Raw genomic sequence first — 21,699 nt, forward strand, 5'->3', positions numbered from 1 at the left:
CCCAAATCCCACCCCCTATTATTGTCTGCAATGTTTTATTGTTTGACTTTGTTTTACAATGTGTGCAGGAATGTTAGTGTAGCATGTGGTATGATGTATAGTGTAAAGAGTCCTGTGCTGTATGTTTTACTGTCAGGCTACCTGGAAAAGATGTTTTTTATATTTTCTCTTTCCATATTGGACACTTGCACAGCGGTCGTCCTTGGAATAGTAGCTGATTGAAAAGGATCTCTAGGATCAACTTATCCCAACAACATAACATGTTTACATAACCCATTGGTAAACACCCCTAGTATCATGGTAAATCTGGAACATATAGGTAATGACCCATTACTAACTTTTTTGAAGGAAATTTAATTTGCTTAAATAGAAACTAGGGTGAATGGTATTGTAGACTACATTTTTAGAAATGTTGTATAACTCCCAAACTGGTCAACTGGTCAGTGTTAAGCATAACCATTAGTATATTACTACCTTTTTTATATGTTTTTAATGTGATTGAAAAAAATTACCACTAGGTGGCTCTGTTCTGTTCCCTGCGCAAGACAAACAGTTAGTTTGGTCTCATCCCAGCCTGGCAGTAGACCAAACTCAGGAAGTGGGTGCGGGGCATGGTGAGGCACAGCTATCATAGGCTTCAGTGACGTCGCGCCTGCTGGGGAACACCCACTTTCTCCTGCCCGGAGCTCACACAATGTGAGCAAGGGGAAATGTATGATACACAGCTTTTTAAAGCTTGGAAAACTTTTTTTTTAAGGGCAGGAGGGATGTTAGGAGCATTTAGGGAATATACCGTATTTTTCGCCGTATAAGACACACTTTTTCTTCCCCAAAACTGGGGGAAAAAGTCGGTGCATCTTATACGGCGAATACACCCCTATCGCGGCGGTCCCTGCGGCCATCAACGGCCGGGACCCGCGGCTAATACAGAACATCACCGATCGCGGGGATGCCCTGTATTAACCCTTCAGATGCGGCGATCAAAGCTGACCGCCGCATCTGAAGGGAAAGTGACACTAACCCGGCTGTTCAGTCGGGCTGTTCGGGACCGCCGCGATTTCACAGCGGCGGTCCCGAACAGTCCGACTGAATAACCGGGTTAGTGCTAACAGGACACCGGGAGGGACCTTACCTGCCTCCTCTGTGTCTTCTCCGTTCAGGGATCCCCTGTATGGCCGGCGCTCTCCTTCCTCGTCATCACGTCGTCACGTACGTGCGTCAGCGTGCGTAACGACGTGATGGCGGCGACGGAGAGTGAGGATACCCGGCCGGCAGCAGAGATGTTCCGGAGCGACGGGGACACGGTGACAGCGATGGAGCGACATCCAGGGCAGCGGTGATGGGTCCGGAGCGGCGGGGACACGTGAGTATTACCTCCTATGCAGTGGTCTTCAATCGGCGGACCTCCAGATGTTGCAAAACTACAACTCCCAGCATGCCCGGACAGCCAACGGCTGTCCGGGCATGCTGGGAGTTGTAGTTTTGCAACATCTGGAGGTCCGCAGGTTGAAGACCACTATTGGGTTCAAAATCTTTATTTTTTTTAGATTTTGCACCTATAAATTGGGTGCGTCTTATACGCCGGTGCGTCCTATAGGGCGAAAAATACGGTAATCTGAGTTAGTTTAGAAAATATGGTGTGATGACAGGTACTCTTTAAAGTTTTCTTTGGAGCTCACCATTGCCCCTTGTTGACTTATGTACTTTGTACAAGGTGCTATAAAAGTCCCTAATAATGACCATTCAAGATAAACTAAGTATAAATAAATTTACTACAGCAGCACTATCTACTATAATACTATTCACTAATATTTAGAATATGGACCTGCTGAGGTAGAAGATTTTTGGTATATGTCCATGGAGTTACCCTTTCAATCTTTTTTCATGATCCTAGTATAGAGTTGCCAAGTAAAGAATCAGACAGAAAGTCTTGTTTTTCTTCTCACACACATCGGCTGAGGAGATATATATAGACACTGGGAACTGAGCTTTCCCTTTCCCATTCAGCGCACAGTGAATACTGGAAGTTAGGAAGTGAGAAGACTGCCCGTATATCTAATCTGATCTCCTACCAAAAAGCCATGACTGTGGGAAAGTGATCAGTGCTGACACCATTGAAAATCACACCATGAACCTCTACTCAGTGGAGACAACTTATTTCAGGGCTTTCACTGTTCAGGAACCAGTGACATCAAGCGTGACATGTTATATCCAAAGACAGTTCGTTAGTTTAAATGTCTTGGCTCTTGGTGAAACAATGTACAAATAAAAGTGTTGTCTCGCTGTAGACATTGATGGCATATAGTTAGGCTATGCCTTTGATGCCTAAACGCTCAAGTTTGTGCAGTTTTCACACTGGACACTAGGGCATACATGATAGGCTAACAGTTTTTTTTTTTTTACTGTATTTCACTTCTCAGCTTTGCTGTATAGACTGGGACAGAATTAACAGAATGATCTCATTATTACACTGTTACGCCGAGCGCTCCGGGGCGCTCGCGGCGTTCACCTCCATGCAGCGCCCCGGTCAGACCCGCTGACCGGGAGCGCTGCATTGATGTCACTGGCGGGGATGCGACCCGCGTAGCGGGACGCGCCCGTCCGCGGCTCGCATCCCAATCCCCTCACCTGTCCCGTCCTCCGTCGGCTCAGTCCCGGCGCGCGCAGCCCCGTTCCCTAGGGCGCGCGCGCGGCTCTCTGAGATTTAAAGGGCCAGTGCGCCATTGATTGGCGCCTGGCCCAATCAGTACTCTCACCTGTGTCCTCATTATATAAACCCACTTCCCCTTCCTAGCATTGTCGGATCTTGTTGCCATTGTGCCAGTGAAAGCGTTTCTTGTGTATGTTCCAAGCATGTGTTCCTGACCTTCTGCTATATCCGACCTTGCTCTTGCCTAATCCCTTGTACCGTGCCTGTCTCAGCCGTCAGCTGGGGTTGAGTCGGGTGTAACGACCTGGGGGTTACCTGCCGCTGCAAGTCCATCCCGCTTTGTGGCAGGCTCTGGTGAAAACCAGTAACCCCTTTGACTCCGTTCCCCTGGTACGGCCCACGTCATCACCCCACTGACACAGAGGATCCACCACCAGTATCCTCACTGTATACCCATCCGGATCCTGACCCAAAAAAAAGCGTGGGGAAACCTTAGTAAATACTGTGGAAAAAAAATTGTAGGGAATTGAAACCCACAAAGAAACCTACACAACACTCTTAGTAAATAAGGGCCATGGTGTAACTATCCTGCCTTATCTAGACCTCCAGCAGCATAACATAACTTTTAAAATAATAAAATGACTCTATTCATTCTGTCCCACTCTGTACAGCAAAGCTGACCAGTGAGCTCCAGAAAACAGGAGCTGTTTTTGATAAGCCCCCACGGATTGGCTGACATTGCTGGGAAAACTATTGTATAAGGTTTGCCATATGGATTAGATTACAGTTGACTGAATGCGCCAATTTCAACAGGATAGTCTGACCTTATCCTGATAGCAGATGTCAGGAGAGAGAATGGTTGACCATGTTTGATGTCAACATGCCTTATACCTTTTTTATACAATACAGGTGTCATTAACTAACTACCCTGTTATAATAATAACAGGGTAGTTAGTTAATGACACCTGTATTGTATAAAAAAGGTATAAGGCATGTTGACATCAAACATGGTCAACCATTCTCTCTCCTGACATCTGCTATATAGTTACACTATGGCCCTTATTTACTAAGAGTGTTGTGTAGGTTTCTTTGTGGGTTTCAATTCCCTACAATTTTTTTTTCCACAGTATTTACTAAGGTTTCCCCATGCTTTTTTTTTACTCATGCTCTGATCTGTTGGGTTTTCCTCAGCTGAAATCCACCGCATTTTCTGTGGAAACCTTAGTAAATATGTTGGGTTTTTGTGAAAATGTCGGGAACACTCCCCTTTTTGGTGACCATGCCCCCTTTTTGGGTTTTCTTAGCAATATGGAGAGTTAGTCAGGTTTTTTCAATTCTGGCGCAGACAGAATTTGTGGCGCAATGAGCCAGAATCTGAGGCACAACTCGACAAAACATGTTGGGTTTGCAATAGTAAATGAGGGCCTATATCTCATCTTCAAATTTAGCATTTCTGTCAGGAAACTTTCATTCATTGCAGCTACCAATATTATCAGCTTTAACCAAATCTGAGCCTTATGTCTTTTTATACAATCATTTTTTACACAGTAACAAAGTGTTAAAACTTTGTGAGAGCGCGCAGATGTCTGCTGGTAACATGGCATGGCTTCCAGGGACTGCCCTGCTCTTAATACTGCTAGGCTGGAATGATCCCACTATTCTCTATGGGCCAGGCCATTCCAAGATGTCTGATACCAGATGTAGTCTAATGTCCTGGTCGTCTTCCAGATGAATAATTAAAAGAAAAAAAAGAAGCCGCGTTTTTGTGCCGGCCGTCCTGAGAGTCAAACCGTTTCTTTTTTTTTTTTCAGACATCAGAGATGGGCTGCTGCTTTCAGACAAAATGCGATTTGCGACAATATGCGGAGCGATGCCTGTGACGTGAGGCTCTTTGAATGCCGGGTCCCTGTGGGATTGATTAGTGCGCGATTTTCATGGAATTTCTACTGGATCAGCTTGTTTTGTCTTTCACACACACAACAACAAAAAAAAAGATTTTCTGTGCTAAATTGGCAGCGGTAATTTATTTATTTATTTATTTTTACTCCACCGCCCCCTTCTCTAGAAGGATCCACAATAAACTAGAAATGAAGTCTTTGTCTTATTGGAATTGACTTGTGAAATACGTTTATTTATACTTTTGTCTGACTTAATAAAGTTGCAGAGTTCAGTATAAACGGGAGGCCTCCGCTTGGTAAAAAGTAGGTGAAGGGCCATTGAAAATATAAGAAATCTGCCTCCATCCTGACTCTGTGCAGACAACTCCTCTGTGAGCAGGAAGCCCAAAAATCTTGTCATTGCAAAGTGAAACTTTACTCAAACTTTCCTTATTAGTCAAATTAAAAAAGAATAAAAAGAGTAAACACACAGGGGGAGATTTATCAAAACCTGTGCAGAGGAAAACTTGCCCAGTTGCCCATAGCAACCAATCAGCTTGCTTCTTTCATTTTTATGAAGGCCTGTGAAAAATGAAAGAAGCAATCAGATTGGTTGCTATGGGCAACTGGGCAAGTTTTCCTCTGCACAGGTTTTGATAAATCTCCCCCATAGTGTATAATGGCGCTTACCAGGGGTGGATGTGTGAGCCCAGCACAACAAAAGGACAGCGTATAGGATAAAGCCAGGGGTTACCAGCAGCTTTCCCGTCGACCACAATATATAGCAAACAACAATTCCTCCGATAAGGACAGGATCAGATGATTCTTGAGAATTGTAAGATCTTCTATGGTGTAAGGGAGATCTACTGAAAATTTGTATATAAGAAAAAGCTGAAATGTTGTGATCCATTTTACTAATAAGTAACCTCCGCAGGCAGGTAAGTAAAGACAGTGTTATTCCCAACATGCAATGCGTTTCTCGGTCAAACAACAAACCGCTTCCTCAGGCATGATGCCTGAGGAAGCGGTTTGTTGTTTGAACGAGAAAAGCATTGCATGTTGGGAATAAACCTGTGTTTACTTACCTGCCTGCGGAGGTTACTTATTAGTAAAATGGATCACAACATTTCAGCTTTTTCTTATATACAAAATTTCAGTAGATCTCCCTTACACCATAGAAAGTAACAACTACTGCTTCAATTTGCTAAGCTGTACAGAATGAGCTGCCAAAACAACATCCCCTTCTCTAACATCCCTACCTGCTCTGCAACTATTAGCTGAATAGTATAGACTGGGACAGAATGAGCAGAGTCATCTCATATTGTTTAGGGGTGACCAGGTAAAGAAGCAGTCTAGGAATGCAGAAGTACTTGTGTATGCCTTCTGCTTACCTGTTTTACTTAATATGGCAGGCATGGGTTTTTATCCATTTCTGATTTTAAATCCATCACTGACTTAATAATGCAACTTACAATTCTCAAGAATCATCTGGCTGTGCAGAGAGATTGGGTGGGGTGTTTGATCGCTGCATCTAATCAGGCTGCTGGTGCTGGAGGTAATCAAGGTAAACTCATTAGACTCATAAGGTGGTTGGTGTCAGTTCACACTACTTTTGGTTTTGAAGCACTTTCTAATTTAAAGTGTGTGTGTGTGTGTGTGTGTGTTTTTTAGAGAAATAGTTTCATGAGGCGAAAGTGATTTGCCATATAATCACAATTGAGGTGTTTTAGGGAGATTTAAAGTCTTTAGGATCGGTTTGCATGTTGAATGTTTGCTGCATTTTCACAGCATTTTGGCCGTTCCAGTTATGATTCTCCAAAATCACAGATTTTTTCAGCGATTTTCACAGAACTGCAGAAAGAAATGCAATGTGTGAACACAGCCTCAAGAAAGGTGTATAACTACTATATATATATATATATATATATATATATATATATATATATATATATATATATATATATATATAAAACCTCCTTATCCCATAGAGATAGCAGATGGAGCTGGGAGGGGGTGAATCTAAAAGCTAGCAGCAGGGATCTGGTAGCTGATATTGTCATCCTTTTACTTTACAGGAAGTCACCTGACCTGGAACTGACATCCTGTTCTGACACATTAAGCACTGAAAGATTTGGAAAGTCCGAACGATGACAAAGTATAAATGTAGCTGTGCTAAAATACAACAAATGGCACTGTAGGAACAATAATGGTGAGTGTGCATGATATGGGCAAAAAATAAAACAGAGTGCTTCTTTATTGTCAGCGTAAAATTTATAAATTTTAGCCACTTGGGTCAAAATGTACCACGCCCACTATTGCTTTTACTCTGGTCCCTTATAAGCATATTTTTTCTATAATTCCTTAACATCATAGTAAAAAAAACAACTCCTGCTGCATGTTACTGGGCCTTACAGAAGATGTTGCCAAAACAACACCCCCTTCTCTGACATCACTTCCTACTCTGCAACTATTGGCTGAAGCTGCACCTTAGAGGCTTTCTGTGTTTCCTGCCTCCAAGCATGCATTCTGCATGGAACTATTATTAGCTGCCCTATCTCAGGGGACTCATCTACTTTCTGGTCCAAGATGAACCTATAAAGAGCAGAAGGTCCTTAGAAGTACCAGCATTATAGATTATGTGTAGATTGCATGCAAAGGGGCTGGCGCAGTAGGAGGCCTATAAGGTGCAGCTTCTGCAAACAGATACAGAGAAGGGGGGTGTGGTTTTGACAAATTCTTTCATCAAACCACTTTGTTATTTGCTATGGTGATAAAAATCTGTACCAGTGGTCTCCAAACTGTGGATCTCCAGATGTTGCATAACTACCGTTATGCAACCAACAGCTGTTGGTTGTCCGGGCATGCAGGGAGTTTTTTAGAGGCATATGAATGCTATTCTCTGTGTATGGTAGTTATAAATAAGTCAAATATAGATTCTGGTTTTGTTATATAGACAGTATTTCTATTTTTTTACAGTTTTGGCATCACATCCTTGAAGATGACACTGTAAACAGAATTTAAAATAGAATCTGTAAAAGCTTCCGCCAGAACTGCAGGTAAAGCAGGGCCCAGTGTTCCTGGGACAATAGGATGAGAGCTTTATAAAGCAGGCGTCTGTGGGTCCTGTATAGAAGAGCAGACAGCGCAATCCACAAATAACAATGGACAGGCGCATTTCAGGAAAGAAACGTTATTAACAAAGACATATTACTCAGAATTACATAGCCTGATGGTGGGTTCTGCTGCTTTAAAGACAGATAGACAAAGTTTATATCATAAAGATAGATGGATAGATAGATATGAGATATATAGATAGATAGAAAATAGATATGAGATAGATAGATAAATACAGTAGATAGATATGAGATAGATTAGATAGATATGAGACTATATATATATATATATATATATATATATATATATATATATTAGATAGATAGATATTAGTTAGATAGATAGATATTTAGATACATATGAGGTAGATAGATTAAATCAGGCCTCAAGTCCTGCAGAAACGCATGGCAACAGAGTTCCTGCAGTTTTTTCACAGCAGGAACACCGTTCCCATTAGCAGGAGTCGTGCAGGACCAGCCCTTGAGTCGAAATCTTGGCTGAGTTGCCACATTTTTTCCCAGGATTTCCCCCCTGGATTAGATAGATATTATTTAGATCAATATGAGATAGATACATACATAGATATTAAATAGAAAGATATGAGGTAGATAGATGGATAGATAGATATAAGATAGATAGATACATAGATATTAGATGGATAGATAGATAAATAGATAGATAGATATAAGACAGATAAATAGATATTAAATAGATAGATATGAGAGAGAGATAGATAGATATGAGATAGATAGATACATAGATATGAGATAGATAGATAGATGATATGAGAGATAGATATGAGATAGATATGAGATAGATAGATACATAGATATGACATAGATAGAAAGATACATAGATGATATGAGAGATAGATATGAGATAGATAAATATAAGATAAATATGAGATAGATAGATATGAGATAGATAGATACATAGATAAGACATAGATAGATAGATAGATACATAGATATGACATAGATAGATAGATAGATGGATAGATGATATGAGAGATAGATATGAGATAGATAGATATGAGATAGATAGATACATAGATAAGACATAGATAGATAGATACATAGATGATATGAGAGATAGATATGAGATAGATAGATAGATTAGAAGATTGGTTCTACTAAGACTATAATGATTAGAGCAGTGATTGGCTCTGGTGACTGCTTCTGTTCACGGTTACCTCGGAGTTCGAGCGCACGTGAACACAACAACACCACACACCTCTCAGATAACAAACTCTTTTTGAAAAATTGCCCACCTGGTGATTTACCCACTTCTCAGCCTACATCAAGACAGAGTTGTAACGACATCATGTCGGCCCACTGTACATCTGGTCTTTATCTATCTGGTATAGTGTCCCCTGAAGAGGATTTTGCCGAAACACACGTCGGCACAATGAGAATAATGGTTTTACATGATTATGTTGTATTTTGAGCCCTAGATTATGGAGACACCATATACACTAACAGTGGTCTGGAATGTATTTTACTCCTTTTAGGTCTACTTGGCGATTCTTTTCATCTGTCCCCTGGAGAAATTATTGTTTGCCCTCTGGTGGCCACAATCAAGACCCCGAAATAGGTGATTGGGCCTTTAGTCACCTTGTCCCTCTAACTCTCTTTATAGGTGTCAATTGAGAACCACCTTTTCTAGACACTACAGAACATATAGCGGTGGTCTCAAACTTTGGACCTCCAGCTGTTGTAAAACTACAACTCCCAGCATGCCCGGACAGCCAACGGCTGTCCGGGCATGCTGGGAGTTGTAGTTTTGCAACAGCTGGAGGTGCACAGTTTGAAGACCACTGATATATATGCTATCTAGTGGGTTGTAATGCATTGTTAGGATTGGGCTTGGTGAGTGTTGTGATACTCACTATAGTAGCCATCCGACTTATATGTTAAAACTTCAATAAAAGTTACAATTTAGGTTTATTTTTCTTCAATACCAAATTTATTGTAAACCTATTCAATTTTTTGGGCTGTGATTCATGACCTAGTGATCAGCTGATCAATGCAGTTTCGGCATCAGAAACCTCCAGCGATCAGGTGCTGTTGCCGATCATACATATTCCCTGCAGTGGCCACTGCAGGTCAAATCTGGTATTACAGGCAGTCCATGTATTAATTGGATAGCTAGCGTCCCCCCCAGACCAAGAACGGCTTGCGGTTAGTGGCTTTAGCCTTTGTTCATAGAGGCGGTCCCAAGGAGGATCCCTAACCTCCCCTCCAAGACATCCACACACCCTAATAGGGCCTATGGAAAAGGGATTGTTTTTTGTAAGAAATCCTATACTCCAGGGAAAAACGTTTTTTTTTTAAATCAACTGGTGCCAGAAAGTTAAACAGATTTGTAAATTACTTCTATTAAAAAATCTTAATTCTTCCTGTACTTATTAGCTGCTGAATACTACAGTGGAAATTATTTTCTTTTTGAAACACAGAGCTCTCTGCTGACATCATGAGCACAGCGCTCTCTGCTGACATCTCTGTCCATTTTAGGAACTGTCCAGAACAGCATATGTTTGCTATGGGGATTTCCTTTTACTCTGGACACTTCCTAAAAATGGACAGAGATGTCAGCAGAGAGCACTGTGCTCATGATCTCAGCAGAGAGCTCTGTGTTTCAAACGGAAAAGAATTTCCACTGTAGTATTCAGCAGCTAATAAGTACAGGAAGGATTAAGGTTTTTTTAATAGAAGTCATTTACAAATCTGTTTAACTTTCTGGCACCAGTTGATTTAAAAAAAAAAAAAAAAAGTTTTTCACCGGAGTACCCCTTTAACCTCTTAAGGACCCAGGACGTATGGGTACGTCCTGGGTCCCGGTCCTGCGATATAATGCGGGGTCACACGGTCGTCATAGTGAAGCCGGGATCCGCCTCTAATAGCGCGCGGCACTGATCGCGGTGACGCGCGCTATTAACCCTTTAGCCGCGCGCTCAAAGCTTAGCCGTACGAATAAAAACGAAAGTGAAAGTAGCCGGTTAGCTCAGGGAGCTGTTCGGGATCGCCGCGGTATAATCGCAGCATCCCGAACAGCTGTAGCACAGGAGGAGGTCTCTTACCTTCTCCTGTGCTGTCCGATCGCCGAATGAATGCTTCAAGTCTGAGATCCAGGCTTGAGCATTCAATCGCTGAAAACACTGATTGATCCATTCCTATGGAGATGGATCAATCAGTGTAAAAGATCAGTACATGCAATGTTATAGCCCCCCCTATAGGAGCTATAATATTGCATAAGAAAAGTGTAAAAAAATCATTAACCCTTTCAATGATCCCTTCCCCTAATAAAAGTTTGAATCATCCGGCATTTCCAAGAATAAAAAAAAAACTGTGTAAATAAAAATAAACATATGTGGTATCGCCGCATACGGAAATGTCCAAATTATAAAAAATATACCGCTTTTTAAACCGCACGTTCAATGGCGTATGCGCAAAAAAAATTCCAAAGTCCAAAATAGCGCATTTTTGATCACTTTTTATACCACATAAAAGTGAATAAAAAGTGATCAAAAAGTCTGATCAGAACAAAAATGGTACCGCTAAAAACTTCAGATCACGGCGCAAAAAATGAGCCCTCATAGCGCCCTGAACACAGAAAAATAAAAGTTATAGGGGGTCAGAAGATGACCATTTTAAACGTATACATTTTTCTGCATGTATTCATGATTTTTTTCTGAAGTGATACAAAATCAAACCTATATAAGTAGGGTATCATTTTAACCGTATGGACCTACAGAATAAAGATAAGGTATAATTTTTGCTGAAAAATGTACTGTGTAAAAACGGAAGCCCCCAAAACTTACAAAATAGTGTTTTTTCATAAATTTTGTCGCACATTGATTTTTTTTCCCGTTTCACCGTAGATTTTTGTGTAAAATGACTAATGTCATTACAAAGTAGAATTAGTGACGCAAGAAATAAGCCATCATATAGAATTTTTGGTGAAAATTTTAAAGAGTTATGAGTTTTTAAAGTTAAGGAGGAAAAATTGAAAATGAAAAAAACTGAAAAAGCCTGGGTCCTTAAGGGGTTAATATATCGATCCATCAAATACGCTTTGGCTTTCGGTATAGTCACTGCCACAGTAAATGGTGGAATGAAGCAATTTATTTACTCTCTGTCCTATTTTAGATAAGCGCTTACGCAAACAGTCTCAGCCAGAGGTGACAAGCAGCGTTTTGGGTGTGAAGTTCACACATAATAATGAGTCTTTTTTTTTTCTTCCCATTAAAAAAGACAACAAAATTTAGTGTGCTGAGTCCTCGGTGTTACTACAATTTGTACCAGTTCTTTGACAGCGTTATGTCTGCCCCTAAGACAGCAAAAAAAAGAACAACAATCCTCAAGAGAAGCCAAAATAGAACCCTATGGGCACTAAAATAGGCGGCACACCTCATAGGACCATATGTAGAAACAATGGGAGATTTATTAAAGCCTTAGCAACCAATCAGATTGCCCATAGCAACCAATTAGATTGTGTCTTTCATTTTTCATAGGCCTTTTCAAAAATGAAAGAAGCGATCTGATTGGTTGCTATGGGCAACTGGGCAACTTTTCCTCTGGCCAGCTTTTGATAACTCTCCCCCAATATTTGCATAGAAAAGGATGGAACGCGGCGTAATCTTGCTGATCTATGTTGGTTGTTGGGTGGACCCTTTGCTGGGTCATCGGTGGGTCTGAATGACCCTCAGTCATGGAAGACAGAAATAAACAGGATCATTTTTACCCCTTTCTCGTAATGATGGCAAAGCCTAGAAACAGTGGTGAATGGAAATGTATTGGTCTCGAATACAACGCATTTCAAGACATAAAGCCCCTTCATCAGGTAGAGTGAGACATTATGCAAGATGATGAGACGAGAGTGATGGTTTCTCCCTGAACCAGGGACTTTTTTCCTTGAAATGCGTTGTATTTGAGACCAATACATTTATATTCATAAATACTTCTGGACTCTGTTCTTATTTTGAGCGCAGAGAAGCATCTGTCCTGCCCTTTTTTCTGTTTTTTTTATTGTCTGGAAAACTCAAATTCAAATACCCCCTAAGGGGCACTTAGAGTTAACAGAGGGTCCCCCATTCAGAACTATTAGCTGGATCAGAGATTGTTTTTCTCTCTGGAGGACCTGGCATGTCTGTTCATTACATGGACAGCCCATTCATTTCAAAGGGGTTATCCTGCTATTGAAAACATATCCCTTATCCACAGGATGAGTATGTTTGCCAGGGGCCGTGGGACCCACCACGAACTCCTAAACGGTACCCAACTCTAGCCTCTGAAATCTCCAGCCCCGATCTTTCAAAACAAACTAGCCTTGGCAGTGACGGCCGACTCACCCAATCACCAACTGAGATGGGACACAGTGACTGCCTAAGAGGGCCATCACTGCTGATTTGTCTCGTAAAGTTGGGGCCAAAGAACTCAGCGGGAAGAGTCAGGCTCCATTCTGGAGATCCAAGGAGGTCCGATGGCCTCAGTCGGTGATTGGCTAAGCCGGCCATCACTGCAGAGACCAGTTAGTCTTGAAAAGTGGGGGTCATAGCTCCCAGCGGGAAGATTCAGGACCCGCTCTGGAGATCTCAGGAGATCCAACCATAGTTGTTGATTGGCTGAGCAGGCAGTCACTGCCAAGACCAGTTCTTCTTGGGGGCCAAAGCACTCAGTGGGAAGAGTCAGCCCCCATTCTGGAGATCCATGGAGGTCCGATGGCCTCAGTTGGTGATTGGCTAAGCCGGCCATCACTGCACAGACCAGTTAGTCTTGAAAAGTGGGGGGTCGTAGCTCCCAGCGGGAAGATTCAGGACCCGCTCTGGATATCGCAGGAGATCCAACCATAGTTGTTGATTGGCTGAGCAGGCAGTCACTGCCAAGACCAGTTCTTCTTGGGGGCCAAAGCACTCAGTGGGAAGAGTCAGGCCCCATTCTGGAGATCCATGGAGGTCCGATGGCCTCAGTTGGTGATTGGCTAAGCCGGCCATCACTGCAGAGACCAGTTAGTCTCGAAAAGTGGGGGGTCGTAGCTCCCAGCGGGAAGATTCAGGACCCGCTCTAGAGATCGCAGGAGATCCAACCATAGTTGTTGATTAGCTGAGCAGGAAGTCACTGCCAAGACCAGTTCTTCTTGGGGGCCAAAGCACTCAGTGGGAAGAGTCAGGCCCCATTCTGGAGATCGCAGGGGATCCTAGCAGTCTGAACCCCTGTGACCCCACACTTTTCCTATCATGTGGATAGGGGGGTATGTTTTTAAAGGAGAAATGCGGCACAAAACTTTTAACTCCCCCATGTGCCCGGTCTGCAAAAACTAAAAAAACAAACTTTAACTCACCTTCTTACGTTCACCCGTTGTGCAGATATCGGCGTCCCGTTCCTCCGGCGCTGCTCGGCTCCCTGCTTCTTATCCTCGGAACATCACACTGCAGTCAGCGTATCGCCGGCTGCAGCGATGTCCCACCTCGACCGGTGATAGGCTGAGCGCACTGTCATGTAAGGAGCCGGGCAGCAGGGAGAAGGCGGGGCCCAAGCTCCTTACATGACAGTGCGCTCAGCCTATCACCGGCCGAGGTGGGACATCGCTGCGGCCGGTGGATACGATGACTGCAGTGTGACGTTCCGAGCCTAAGCAGCAGAAAGCAGAGCGGCACAGGAGGAACGGGGCGCCGATATCGGCGTAACTGGGTAACATAGGAAGGTTAGTTTTGTGCCGCATTGCTCATATAACAGATGAAAACTGTGTCAATTTTGTTTCACCAGTGGTGGCGCTGCAGGGGTATTGAACATTTGCTACCAAGTAAAATTGCTGATCTCTGTGAATTCCAGCTATTTAGTTCTCCACTTATTTGTGGGATACTCTTCTAAAAACAAAAAAAAATGGATTTTTGAACGTGGTTAACCCCTTTTAACAATTTGCAGGGAGTTGTAGTTTTTGCAGCAGCTGGAGGGCCACAGTTTGGAGACCACTACTACATAGGATTTAAAATCTGCCTATAGATATTTGTTTGCATTGTCTCTTAAGCTTGTGCTAGAAAACGCTTGTCGTATATAATAGTACAGTATTAGCCACAAAGATAGCTGCATACGGAAGCCTGGAAGACACATTGATGTCTCTTACTGCAAGATTTGTGAACGTTATACTTAGCCGCACAGGCTTTTGGCAGTCAAAAACGTTCAAATGTATAAATAATCTGACGGCTAAGTGTAAGTCCTGCAATATATTAAAAAAGGTTTTCCAGGATTAGAAAAAAAACAAAAAACATAGCTGCTTTCTTCCAGAAATAGTGCCACACCTGTCCTCAGGTCGTGTGTGGTATTGCAGCTCTGTTCTATTGAGGTGAATGGAGTAGAGCTGTAATACCACACACAACCTGAGGAGAGGGGTGGTGCTGTTTTTTTTTTTTTGTTTTTTTTTTAATTTTTTTTTTAGAAGAAAGCAACTGTGTTTTTGTAATCCTGGATAAAGGCTTTAATGTATTTATAATAGTAGACACAAGTGAAGGAATTACTCTATAAGCAGTTACCTAGTAGAGAGGGATCATTCGCTAGTGCAGTGTTTACCAACTAGGGTGGCTCCAGCTGTTGCGAAACTACAACTCCCAGCATGCCCGGACAGCCGAAGGCTGTCCGGGCATGCTGGGAGTTGTAGTTTCGCAACAGCTGGAGGCACCCGGGTATGGAAACACCACCTAAAAACACCAAGTAAACATCTGTACTCTGTGGGGGAACACAACAGAAAGTCAATGCAAAGTAAAGTCATGATCAACCCTGTAGCAAGTGTTAAAGGGGTACTCCGGTGGAAAACTTTTTTTTATTTTTTTTTTATCAACTGGTACCAGAAAGTTAAACAGATTTCTAAATTACTTCTTTACTTCTATAAAAAAAAATCTTAATCCTTCCAGTACTTATTAGCTGCTGAATACTACATAGGAAAATTTTTTTCTTTTTGGAACACAGAGCTCTCTGCTGACATCATGACCACAGTGCTCTCTGCTGACATCTCTGTCCGTTTTAAAAACTGTCCAGAGTAGGAGAAAATCCCCCATAGCAAACATACAGTATACTGCTCTGGACAGTTCCTAAAACGGACAGAGATGTCAGCAGAGAGCACTGTGGTCATGATGTCAGCAGAGAGCTCTGTGTTCCGAAAAGAATTTACTATGTAGTATTCAGCAGCTAATAAGTACTGGAAGGATTAAGATTATTATTTTTTTTTTAATAGAAGTTATTTACAAATCTGTTTAACTTTCTGGCACCAGTTGATTTAAAAAAAAAAAAAAAAAAAAAAAAAAAAGAGTTTTCCACCGAAGTACCCCTGTCCCTGCATCGCCACCACAGCTGACATGAAGCATTACACAGTTCCCATGAAAATCTATACACAATTGATATAATTGGGCTAGGTCCTCCAAGAAACCCTCTCATAGATGATAGTCCTGTACGGGAGACCTCTTCTCTGTTAAAGTGGTTATTACTAATAACAGCGCCACCTCTATCGTCAGGAAGTGTGCGATATTGCAGCTCAGTTCCATTGAAGTGAATGGAGCCAAGCTGTAATACCACATGCAACCTGCGGACAGGGGTGGTGCTGTATTTGGAAGAAATTAGCTCTGTTTTTGTATTCCTGTATAATCCTTTTTAACCAGGCCCTGCGGTAATGTAATAATATAATAGAATCATGCATGAAAAGCATCTGAGGGCTATAAATGATTGGCAGGGCACAACAAAGAGACAGGGCATATAACCAATATACTTACAGTAAAACAGTACAAGATACAGATCACCATATCAATGCAACCAATACAAGTTATTTGCCGTTGACTTTTTGTATTCTTTTTATTCTTGTTGGTGTTAGTTGATGTCTATTGCATAGAATTGTAGAGTTGTAGAGTTGCAGACACTGTTGGATAGCTGTTAGGGCCCATTCACACTACGTATTCCCCTTGAAAATTCGGATGCAGCAGCCTCCCATTCAATGGGATTCTAATGCAGCGTTCACATTCCCCACTCTTCCAAAAGAATGCACCTTTTGACGGGAATCCGTCCGGACTGCATTGCGGATGGCGCACATCCGGGGGCGGTCCTAGTTCTCCTGGAGACTGCTGCCCACAGAATTTCTCCTGGTAGATATTCCATAGTGGAATGGGCCCTTAGGGCATGAAAGCAAATATTGCCTCCCCGGAGCTTAAAGGAATAGTCCAGTCCTGAAAAACGTATCCCCATCCTAAGGATAGGGGATAAGTTTCAGACCGCTGGGGCCCCCAGTGATCTCCTGTACAGGGCCCCAGCAGTCTGCGGGAAGGCGGCGTGTCGGACACCGCACGAAGCGGCGGTCGACACACACCCTCAATACAGCGCTATGGCAGAGCCGGAGATTGCCGAAGGAAGCGCTCCGGCTCTGCATTAGAGCTGTATCAAGGGGGCGTGTCAGCTGCCGCTTCGTGTGGTGGTCAACACGCCCTTCCCGCGGACTGTTGGGGCCCTGTACAGGAGATCGCGGGGGCCCCAGTAGTTGGACCCCCCCCCCCCCCCCCGTGATCTGAAACTTATCCCCTATCCTTAGGATAGGGGATAAGTTTTTCAGGACTGGACTACTCCTTTAAGGTTGTTGCCAAACCTATGAAACGGCCTCTTTATTTTCTCAGCCAAGTGTCAAGGAGGCAGAGTCGCGTTGCTCAAGTGTCACAGGCTGGCATTCCTGCTTCCATCCCTTTCTTGACTGATGTACGGGGCTCTGTATGTCAGTTTAGAAGGGACTGGGAGGTGAGGGCGAGCGAGCAGGGTGAGGTGTGCAAGTTTGTGGCACTTGAGCAGTTCGGCTCCGCCTCCTTGACACTTTGCCAAGAAATAAAAAGGCAATTTTATAACTTTGGCAACCACCATCAGCTCCTGGGAAGGTACAGTTTGCTCTTATACCCTAACAGCTATCCATTGGTGTCTGCAGATCTTAGCAGCAAATACAGCTGAAAAATTGCACAACATAATCTTCAAACACAACATATTCCTGTAAAAGTAGCACAGACATTTCTACACCATATAGCACCACAAAAAACTAATTTCAGCCTGACCCTTCCCCCACACCTCTGTAGCACGGACTCAATGGCGGCACCCATAGAAGCAAAGATATTTAAGACCAGTGTTTCCCAACCGGTGTGCCGCCAGCTGTTGCAAAACTACAACTCCCAGCCTGCACGGACAATCTTGCATGCTGGGAGTTGTAGTTATGTAACACCTGGTAGGGAAAAACTGGTCTAAAGTATCTTCGCTTCCATGGGTGCCATTTGGGTCCATGCTGGTTGGGTTGGGAAACACTACTCCAGCGAAACTACAACTCTCAGCATGAAAGAAGATACTTTAGACCAGTGTTTCCCAATCAGCATGGTGCCAGCTGTTGGGAAACTACAACTCCCAGCATGCAAGGACGTGAATGCTGGGAGTTGTAGCCTTTCAACAGCTGGAGGCATACTGGTTGGGATACACTGCTCTAGCTGTTGCGGAACTACAACTCTCAGCATGAAAGAAGATACATTAGACCATTGTTTCCCAATCAGTATGCCGCCATCTTTTGGGAAACTACAGCTCCCAGCATGCAGGGACGTGAATGCTGGGAGTTGTAGCCTTTCAACAGCTGGAGGCATACTGGTTGGGAAACACTGCTCTAGCGGTTGCGAAACTACAACTCTCAGCATGCACGGACAGCCTTTGGCTGTCCGTGCATGCTGGGAGTTGTAGTTTCGCAACAGCTGCTTTTGGACCGAAAACTGTGAGAAACCTCCCGATATCACCGAGCCAGACATAACCGCGATAATCCTGCCCCTTAGATCTATTTCTATCAACAAGAACATTGTGCAAAAATCTTCCCCCAGCTGATTGTGGTACTGTTATGTTATGTCGAGACCACAATATCAAGTCTCGGCTCATTCGCTCCCATCCCCGAATCGGTTAATATCCCTCCCAAAAATAATTCAAAGTCGCTTTTGTTTACATAAACAGATTTGTTTACAATTTCAGTTTCAATGCGCCGCCCTATAAAAGGTGATACAATGTATCCATCTCATCTCCAAAACAAACAACACAGAGTAACATCGTTGCTATAGAGTTTGGTCTTCAGGAGAGGGTGGGGGTAATTATGAATGTGGAGTCCTTTATTTTATCCTCCATAATGTTTTATTAATTTATTTATTTAAAAATATTTTTTTTTTTTTTTTTTTTTTTAGTTTTTTTTTTTCTCCTTAGGACATTGCTAATGTGTCCCTGCGGCGCAGTCAGTGCTGTCTCTCTCTCTCTCTCTTTCTCTCTCTTTCCGGAAAGGTGTCCTTGCTAAACAGGGCAAGAAATATGCGTACACAAAATGTGCACCAGTCTGCAGTAACTCCACCGCTTCTTCACAACCCAGACGGCAAAAGCTACATTGCTTTAAAGTGAATCTCTCTCCAATCCTCCTGCAACAACAGCAGCATTAGACTAATACCTATACGATCATATATATGTATATATATATATATATATATATATATATATATATATTATTTATTATTATTATTATTATTATTTATTATTATTATTATTTTTTATTTTATTTTTTTCACACCAAGGTGATCAACAGGCAACTCCGAAGCTGCCTTGTCTGGTCTCCAGCACTGTAAGAGTTAACTTAGAACAGCAGAAGAGAAGGAAACGCACAAGCGTATCATTCAAAACTAGGTCCAAAATGGGTCTTTCACTGACGACAAAACTGGCAACAACCTTTAGTAACCCCTGGGGGGGCGCAAGATTGGAGAAAAGGGGGGTATGGATAATGACCTATTCTTATGCTGTTATAAAATAAGTAACGCTCCTCTATAGGGGGGGGCTATGACAATATCTATTAACGTCATTCGCATTAGCATGATCAGAAATGAGCACATTGCCATAACCCCCCCCCCCCCCCCTTTCTTGACCTAAGGTCAAAAGTCCAGAGGCACTTCTGATTGGGTGACATTTTGGGAACTCTGGGAATTTTTTTTTTTTATCGTTGCCCCTTACCGGGTATATGAAAAGAAGAAAAAAAAAAAAAAAAGAAGCAGGTACTTTTTTTTCCCTATTTTATTAAAAAAAAATTTTTTGCAAATCCAATGGACGAAATAAAATAAAATAAAAATAAAAAGCCAGCGACTCCTGCAGCAAACCCAATACACATAGCAAGTTAATCGACAAAAAAAACATAAGAAGAAGGAGCACTTACCAGGACATGCGCAACCCACTGACATCTTCACATGCCTGGTGTGGAGACGAGCAGGTACTGGTTGCCCACGGCTAAGGCTCCTGGCATAAAATGCCCTTGTGAGATCTCAAAAGAACAAAACAAGCCCCCGTAAAAGGCAGAAATTGGGCCTCAGAGGAAGCAGGCAGAAGGAATTTTATTCTGTCTCTGTATGTGTGCTTGTGTGTGTGTGTCTCCCTCTCTCTCTCTTTCTCTCTCTCTCTCTGCTGGCAGTACTGTGGTTTATTAATATGCTAATTGCAATGCTAGTGGGAGGAGAGAGAGCTTGTCAAAGTGACCTGAGTGAAAGAGAGAGGGAGAGAAAAGCGAGAGAGAGAGAGAGTGAGAGAGAGAGAGAAGATAGAATGGGTGCAATGAATAACAAGCATGTGACGCACACCCACATGCAGGCATATAGAGATAGATGTATACATATATGGTGATATAGGGGGCTAGGGGGGGCTTAGACACGCTGATTGCACCCTTGATTAGGGAGACGTGTTTGATGGGAGAGGACGACAGGCAGACGGGGAGAAGTGGTTGTAGGTGTCCTGCCACCGAGACAAGGCATACTGCATCACAGAGTGTTCTCCTCAGTTACATACTGTGTTCTAACACAGGCTGACAGACACAGACAGGCAGCGCACACGCAACAGCAAAGACGAGAGACGGAAAAAAAACCAAAAGGAGAAGCAGCGCTACCGAGACAGACGAAACGTGCAAAAAAAAAAAAAAAGAAGCAATACACCAGACATATAAGAAAAAAGCTCCGCCGCGCACAACAAAGCTGCACTCGATAGAGATATCTGTTATGTAACAAAGGCAGAAAATTAATGCAGAGTTTGGGTGACATCCAAGCAGTTGATGGCGGCTCTGATGGCATGTAGGCGTAGTGCCATTGCCCATCGCTAATGTACGGGCACGTCTTTTTTTTTTTTTTTTGGCAGACGCAAAGAGGGCCCAAGGTACCATATACCGAAGAAGTCGATCAAAAGAGCACTCGGGGAGAAAAGACGCTGACGTCACGTTTGCTCCTCATGACATGGATGGTTGACGTCTTTTAATTTCGACGTTTGGGGGGGGGGGGACCAACTTGTTTATCTCTTGGGATGTATGGTTGGAAAGGTCGTCTGACGCTCTGCAGCAAAGTCACATTACTGCCTGGTGCGAAAGATGGATATCTCTCCCCCATTTACATTAGGAGAGGGAATTAAGGATTCCCGAACTGAGATTTTTTTTTTTTATGTTTTATGATGTTACTGGAAGGAAGATGAGATGACAAATCAAGAATACATTGAGTTGGATAAGAAGAGATAAGAGAAATAGATCTCCAAATTTCCTAAATCTAGGTCGTCATCTTCATGTTGGATTGGTATAGACTTCCCCTAGTGGCACCTTTAGGATAGCGATACACTTCATATAGGTTGTCTGCCCAATAACCTTTCTTCCTAACATCCCCATAAACATGTAAACTTGGCCAAGTGTGAATGTCCATTTCAACATAAGCTGTGGCCTAATCCCCTCCCCCCCCCACACACACACACACTTCTGATATCAGGGCACGGTTATAAGGATCCCATACAATCATCAACCAATCCTGCTGAAATTGATGACTATATCTCAAGTGTATGACCAGCTTAAATGTAAATGATTTTCTACAAATACAGATTTTGGCTTATTGGACATCACCCAATTCTATTCTATACACATTGGCTAGCTGTAAGCTGAAAAGTAATTTTGGCCAATAGCTGACTCACCAGTAGACAAGCATTCTTGGTTTGGTAGCAACTTGGTTGGGCATGCCGGACTCATCTT

The 21,699-nt window shown here is 42.8% G+C and overlaps 1 protein-coding gene and 1 long non-coding RNA gene across 8 annotated transcripts in view; one reads left to right on the plus strand and one right to left on the minus strand.

Annotated features, from left to right (window-relative positions):
• LDB1 (LIM domain binding 1) overlaps window positions 1-20,113 on the minus strand; it is a 236,549-nt gene extending 216,436 nt beyond the window's left edge. Inside the window, exon 1 of one of the 2 annotated variants that reach the window (XM_056531455.1) lies at window positions 19,867-20,113. In XM_056531455.1, the coding sequence (XP_056387430.1) occupies window positions 19,867-19,891 (25 nt within the window). In that variant the 5' untranslated portion in view covers window positions 19,892-20,113. The remainder of the gene's footprint in view (window positions 1-19,866) is intronic. The other variant, XM_056531462.1, reaches the window with a different exon arrangement.
• LOC130282775 (uncharacterized) overlaps window positions 1-21,699 on the plus strand; it is a 61,990-nt gene that overhangs the window by 38,182 nt on the left and 2,109 nt on the right. For 2 of the 6 annotated variants that reach the window (XR_008846533.1, XR_008846531.1), the window contains exons 2-3: window positions 6,603-6,736; window positions 7,504-7,851. This is a non-coding gene — a long non-coding RNA (uncharacterized LOC130282775). Of the gene's footprint in view, window positions 1-4,461; window positions 4,669-4,823; window positions 4,852-5,956; window positions 6,092-6,602; window positions 6,737-7,503; window positions 7,852-21,699 lie in introns of those variants that run through there. The other 4 variants (XR_008846529.1, XR_008846528.1, XR_008846532.1 and 1 more) reach the window with 4 other exon arrangements.

This window comes from Hyla sarda, chromosome 7 (genome assembly GCF_029499605.1).
Source record: "Hyla sarda isolate aHylSar1 chromosome 7, aHylSar1.hap1, whole genome shotgun sequence".
NCBI lineage: Eukaryota > Metazoa > Chordata > Amphibia > Anura > Hylidae > Hyla > Hyla sarda.